Source organism: Eupeodes corollae, chromosome 2 (assembly GCF_945859685.1).
Source record: "Eupeodes corollae chromosome 2, idEupCoro1.1, whole genome shotgun sequence".
Lineage (NCBI taxonomy): Eukaryota > Metazoa > Arthropoda > Insecta > Diptera > Syrphidae > Eupeodes > Eupeodes corollae.
Genome location: NC_079148.1, coordinates 8,791,368 through 8,798,529, shown reverse-complemented (window position 1 = coordinate 8,798,529; position 7,162 = coordinate 8,791,368). Strand labels below are relative to the sequence as shown.

At 37.5% G+C, this 7,162-nt stretch overlaps 1 protein-coding gene across 2 annotated transcripts in view; it reads right to left on the bottom strand.

The window, feature by feature from the left end:
* Positions 1-160: 160 nt before the first annotated feature.
* LOC129948570 (peptide transporter family 1) overlaps positions 161-7,162 on the bottom strand; it is a 36,331-nt gene continuing 29,329 nt past the window's right edge. For both annotated transcript variants that reach the window (XM_056059675.1, XM_056059674.1), the window contains exons 3-8: positions 3,505-3,583; positions 2,802-3,305; positions 2,654-2,736; positions 2,176-2,592; positions 1,315-1,510; positions 161-1,248 (exon numbers count right to left, since the gene is read on the bottom strand). In XM_056059675.1, the coding sequence (XP_055915650.1) occupies positions 503-1,248; positions 1,315-1,510; positions 2,176-2,592; positions 2,654-2,736; positions 2,802-3,305; positions 3,505-3,583 (2,025 nt within the window). In that variant the 3' untranslated portion in view covers positions 161-502. The remainder of the gene's footprint in view (positions 1,249-1,314; positions 1,511-2,175; positions 2,593-2,653; positions 2,737-2,801; positions 3,306-3,504; positions 3,584-7,162) is intronic.

The following is a 7,162-nucleotide window of genomic DNA, read 5'->3' as shown; positions in this document are numbered from 1 at the left end:
TATAAATGCATCATGTTCAACTGTCAAATCGTATTTTTTTTTCGGCTGTCAAATTGAAATTGTTGATCGGCATAGTTAATAAACAGCTTAAGAAGATAATACTTACTTAAAACAGGTTCTTTTCTACTGTCAGTCTGTAAAAATTAAACATTTGTAATGGTTTCTTTTTTTATTAATATTTTAATGTCAGTACAAAACTGCTCGAGCAATCTCGAACAGGTCTACAAATACAAGTTTAACGGCAACTTATATAATAAAAACGCAACAATCACAAATTTTAAATCTAGTTAGGACAATTTCATGTGTGCAGATTATTTCAAAATTGAATATGTCAAACGAAAAAAAATCAAATCTTTACATTTGTCAAAACTAAAATTGACAGCTGAACAAAATATTGACAAATGTTCGACATGTGCAAAGAAGATCTTCTCATTCCCTAAAAGTTGTGTGCTGCGTGTGTGATGTCCTTAAACTTTAATCAATACTTAGGTCTACAACTGATTTAATCCATTGAACTATTCTTTGTATCTTCGGTGTTTCCTTCACTTATTGAATTCACTGCATTGGGATCATTTGGCTTATAAGCATAAGCTAAGAACATAAACGCAATCATATCGATGAACATAAGTCCAGCAAACAAGAAAAATTCAAATGCTTGAGACTCGAACAGTTTCAATTCAGCTATTATAACCACAATGACATTTCCAAACGCTACTGTCAATAACCAACAAGCTTGCAATACAGATTTCATAGAAACCGGAGCTTGGGAATAGGAAAACTCGATTCCAGTCACTGAGAACATGACTTCTCCTAAAGTCATTACAACATATTGTGGAATCAATAACAGAATATTAACCGAATTTGGCTCAGCTATTTCGAAAAGCTTCGTTTTGTAGTTTCCATCCGATTCTTCCCCAATTACCAAAGTATAAACGCCACCTTGTTTTAATTTTGTTTTCAAAACTTCTTTGCCGTCAACGCTTACAGCGTACTCTGTTGGCTTAAACTCGAACAGAGGATAGAAATCGGTTGTGTTCGTGTAGGCTTGGTATCCTCTTTTGATTTCCTTCCATGTGACAGTTTTTATGCCATTGACATTTGCCAACGTTCGCACTACTGGATTTCCACGGTCAGGTTTATCAACTTCATCTACGTAATATAACAGTCCTATTCCGTTGGATTTAATGAAAAAGCTATGAGCTGTCTTATCGTTTAAACTCAGCAAACCAGTGGGGAGATCGGGACAATCTGAAAAGATTTTATAGAAAATTAGATAGAACTAAATTATGAATTACAATAAAATCATGTCTTTACCAGGTGAAGATTTAGTGACAGTGTCAAAGTTAATGGCATTTGCATAAATGTGTTTTTCTTCAAAATGTTCCATGGATTTGACAGTAAATTCCGAAAAGTCAGTCAGGTTTGTTTTGAATGTGAAATCACAGTTCGGCACTCCATTGAATATACGCATTTGAAATTCACCTGCTTTTGGCAGAACTGGGTATGTGGTCTAAAATAAATAAAAAAAGGAATTTCATAGAAAAACTGTGATCTTCAATCGTGTTGACGTATCGCTGTCAAAAAGACATTTTTTACTATAGCAAATTGACATACGAAAAACTTTAATTTTAGACTTAACAATTAAACTTTTTTGGAATTGATAGAATTGACAGTTAAGAAAGCCAATTGATCTTTATTGAAATTGAAAATCAACTCTATAAATCTTTAGGAGGGGTTCACATTGGACTCTCTTGACATCTTATAATTGAATCTCCTTCCTGCTTGAAAGTAAAGCAAATAGAATAGACATTTTAACAAGTAACTACACATGTAAATATAGTCATAGATTCTCAACGTGAATGATTGTTGGGTTTATAAAATGACAACATTTATTCACTTTGTAATTTTTGTGACGTTTAACATGACATTTAAAATAAAAACAAAAATGTATATGAAAGCGAGATAAAATTATAAAACGACAAAATAAGGTGCCTCAAAAGAGTCAAATGTGAATACCAATAAATCTGCAGGTTGTGTCAAAGTTTCAAAATGTCAAACATTTAAAATAACTTTTCACAGAACAAAGTAACCCATAACGTATGATACGTAAACATACGTCATCCAGTTAAATTTGTGTATATGTTCATAAGAGAGATATGAAAATAAAAACCTTACCTCTAACTTCAGTTCGATTAGTCCCGATATTGTGAACGCAATTCCAGCCAAAATTCCACCAGCTGTCAATTTCTGCAATGGCCGTCTTACTCCAACCAAATTAAGCAATGGATAAAATGCCACATCATAAAGTGGAATAAAAATTAAAATCAATAAAGGATTCAGCATTTGCATTTGATCGGGCTTCAGGGTAAATCCTCCAAAATCACCATTCATTCGAGTTGCCTGGAAGGTCCATCTTGAACCTTGTTGGTCAAATAATGCCCAAAAAACCGGCAATGGAACATACAACAACAAAACTCGCAACAATACTTTAACATCGGCAATAAGTTGTTTGTCGTACTTTTTGTCGGCATGGTCCAACCAATGTTCTCGTGGATTTGTTTTACGTTCTTTGAAATAAGTTGAAATTCCATTCTTCAAAAATGCAAATAAAATATTAAGGATTTTTAAACTTGAGTATTTCTTATAAACTTACAGCAATGGTTTTGCAAACCAGGACTACAACGTTGCCTGCTGGAGGTCTGATTTTATACAATGGACGACCAAGAACGAAAATAACTGCAAGGAGAATTTTATTTAAAGAATCACTCACGAACAAATCAAAAAATAATGATTGAACTCACTTATGGAAAGAATCATCAGAACTGCTGGAACTGCAAATGCCAGCGAGTAGCACTCCTGTTTTCCAAAACAACGAACATCTTCACGTAGAATTGGTGTGACAGTCGTTGAGATCAATGAACCAGCATTGATGGCAAAATAGTAGAGTGAGAAAAATGTGGCAGCTTGTTTCACTTGTTCTGGCATTTTGAATTGATCACCGCCAAAAGCCGATACACACGGTTTGATACCACCCGAACCCAAAGCTATTAAAGCAAGTCCAAGCATTGTGAATGTTGTGGCTGGTAGATGCCATGTTGGAACAGCTCCCAAAGTAACCAACACCGATCCGCAAACGTAAACCATGGAGAGGTATAGAATTGTCTTGAATTTTCCCAAAAGACTGTCAGCTAATATGGCTCCCAAAATGCAAAGGAAGTACACAAACATTGTGAATATGTGAAAGATGACAGTTGACGAATCAGTGCTGTAGCCGAGTTCTCGGTTGAGATATAGAACCAATATTGCTGTAAAATGTTTGAAATTATGAAAAAATGTCAGGTTGACACTTTAAGTGAATTTTGATAGATAGCGGAAAAGTTGTCATCCCACGCAAAAGTTATCCATCATCGAATAGAGAGATGTCAAATTTCGTTCAAATATCAATTATAATCTGACGTTTGTGACAACTTTTGCGACACTTTGTAATAAAATAAAAGTACTTACTTCGCATTCCATAGTAATTGAATCGTTCACAGAATTCATTACTGATAATGAACCCTACGGACTTCGGGTAGGGGATTTTCTGAAATGAAAATTTAAATATTTATTATTGTATATTTTTTTCGAAAAGCTTTTAGGAAAACCATTTTATTTTATTTTATAGTTAATCGAGTGTTCAAATGACAATAAAAGCTAAGAACTAAGCTAATATTTGAGATAAACTATATATTTAACTTGTTGTGTTCAATGGGCGCAATTAAATTGATATCACTTTTCGTGTTTGTTTTGGACGGATTACCAATCAGAAAAGTCTACATACAAAAAACTACTTATCAAGCAATGAATGTAGTTTTTTTAAGATTAATGAAATAAAAGGGTTTTGCCCTCGATATAATTCACAATAAGATGTATGTAAAAGAAAAACTGAAACGGTTTAGACACTAACTTTTTTCTGTCATTTTTTTGCTCTAAGATCTAATTTTGGAAAATTTGAGACTTCAACTTAAAATTCTGCTTCTAATGCTCGTTTTTAAAAAGTGAATAATGATAAAGATGAAAATTTGAATGTACTGGAGCGAGAATGTACTTTTTTTGAAATATGACAACGAACGGTAATAATTCCCCAAGAGGTAACCTAGCTTTGGTAAATCCTTCTATGGTCACTCCGACTGTAGCAAACCGCACATCAGATTGTCGACTACTGCAACGCTAGTCAACTTGTGATTGGGGGTTCTTTATTTCCGCACAAGACCTGCCACAAAATCACCTGGGAATCTCTTGATGGTCCAACCAAAAATCAAATCGATCACTTCATTATACAGCAGAAATGGAGGAAGTAACTGTGCGATGTTCGTAACGAAAGAAAGGCTGATGCAGGTAGCGAACATCACTTGCTACTGGTTTCGCTTCGATTACGAACAGCTGCTGTACAGCGTCGCTCAGAGGGTATATTAAGGAGACCAAGGTTCAACACAAGCGTTCTAAATGACCCTAACGTACGTCGTAATTTCGTCACCACACTCGGCGACAAAGCAACAAGCATACAAAATGCTGTCTTATCGGTAGATGCTTTGTGGGTCTAAATTAAGAGCGCTTACATGGAAGCTGGAACTGCAACTATACCCAGACAGACAAGAGCTAGATATTCCTGGATATTCCAAGGTACAAAATCACATATCGAAGAACTGTTAAAATTAGAATCAATTCAGAAAGTGATGCTCAGCGGAAATTGATTCTACGAAACGAGTATAGAGCATCTCATAAGACAGTGCTGCAGTTTGTGAGACGTGACAGGAGGACAATGGTGGAAAAACTTGCGGAACATGCTGCAGAAAGAGGGGTAGCAAGGGAGCTGTATAAAATCACTAAGGACATTGTCGGACAGCGTAGTAGGACTAACAATAACCATCCCGTGTTAGATTTGAACGGCAACCTTTTAGTGAAGACAGAAGATCAGCTACAAAGATGGAAGGAGTACTTTTGTGCGCGATGCTAAATGATGCCACAATGCAGAATTGAATCCACAGAACAACATGTGTAGATCTTCTACGGGTATTGACACCAGTCCCCCAACAAGTGCAGAGATAAGTAATGCGATACATCTTCTAAAAAAAAACGAAGCAGCTGGACTTGATGGTATTCCTGCAGAATTCCTAAAAGCAGACCCTGAGGCAGCTTCCCGTATTTTGCTTAAACTCGTGCAGGCTGTCTGGGAGAGTTAAACTTAACCAAGGGACTGGAAGGATGGAGTGTTTATAAAGTTATCAAAGAAAGGAAACCTCAAAAACTGTAATAACTGGCGCGGTATCACAGTTCTGTCCGTTTTTCCGAAGTTAGTAGCAACTATTATTCTCGAGAGGAACAAGTCCAGGATCGAGTCTACCCTCAATAGGCACCAAGCGGGGTTTCACAGTGTACGATCGTGCGTCGTCCACATCAAAACCTTGCAAATCATACTCGAACAATCATCTGAGTACCAATCACCGCTGTACCTAATGTTTGTAGATTTTGAGAAGGCGTTTGATAGGGTCAATCGTGAATGCATCTGGAGATCGCTTATTGCGTGAGGAATCCCTTAGAAAATTGCCGCTGTTATTAAAGAATCGTACAACAACGCAAGGTGTTTTGTGTTGCACAATGGACTCCTTTCCGACTCCTTCGATGTCCCTCAAGGAGTGAGACAAGGAGATGTCTTGACACCATTTCTGGTTTTGCTGGCGATTAACGATGTGATGACTGCCTCGGTGTTTACAAATGAAAGACACGGTATCCAATGGAGTCTGTTTGACAAGCTTAGCCACACAGATTATGCTGACGATGGCTAACAACACGGCAGGCTTAAATCAGATGTGTCATTCACTGCAATTAAATGGAGAGGTGGCTGGCTTAAGGATTAACACAAATAAGACCAAAGTAATGACCACGGGCCGAGTACCCGTGGCATGATGGTTAGTGCGATGGACTGTCATGCGAGAGGTCTTGGTTTTGATCCCTGCCTATGCCTCCTAAAATTTTTTTCACGGGTACTGCCTCTTGCGAGGAATTGACAAATTCTCCAAGAGTAATTCTTGTCATGAAAAGTTCTTTCTCAAATTTGCCGTTCGGATTCGGCTTAAAACTGTAGGTCTCTTCCATCCCTGACAACAGTACTTACACACAGGAATGGTTGAGAGTTGTCAATCACTAGGCCCTAGTTCTCAAACGGACTGTGGCGCCACTCAATATATTTATTTTTTTAATGACCACGGGCCAAAGCACACAAGTTATTCTAAGGCAGGGAACCATAGAGGAGGTCGAGGAGTTTAATTATCTGGATGTTAACAGTAGAATAAACAAATCCCGTAGTGCATTTGGAATCCTTTCTCCACTGTGGAACTCTAGAAAAATATCGCTATACGCACCAAGTTGAAACTCTTCGAATCCAACGTCATATCAGTGCTGTTATATGCTTCTGAAACATGGAAATGCTCTGCCAACATCTCTAGCGGACTACAAGCTTTAGTTAACCGTTGACCGGAAAGAAAAAATTGGACGTAGACATCGTGCAACGGAAATATCTTTGAATAGGCCATACACTGAGGAAACCGGACGACAATATAGCAAAACAATCGGTCCAATGAAATCCCCAGGGTAATAGACGCATTGGAAGACCAAAGACAACTTGGAGGTCCTCAGTTTTGAAGGAGGCTCTGTCTCAAGGTATTCAACCGTGGCACAGCTGAGGTCAGTTGCGGTGAATCGGGATAGGTGGAAGGATCTTGTTGCTGCCCTATGCTCCAGGAGGAGTTAAAGAGCTGCTGTACTTGCAGCCGGACTTGAGCTTGTACTGAAGATCGAATTAATACGATCCGTGAAATCGAAATTAGAATTTCAAAAACAAACACTTTTAAGAGAAAGTTGTTGCCTCTCCTTTGATTGGGTTAAGGCTTAGACTGTTCTTTTTGCACCAAATTCATATCCTTTTGGAGTTGAAATCGTGTGTTTAAGATTGTGAGCTTTTTGAGATTTTCATAACATCTGCACAAAAAATAAATTGTTGCTGTATCGTACACAAAGGGGTACGAAATTGATAGCTAAGATAAAGAGTAGAGGTCCTAAATAACTACCCTCTGGAACTCTTGATGTGGCAATGAAAGCGTTGGAGAAAGAACTTCTGAACTTA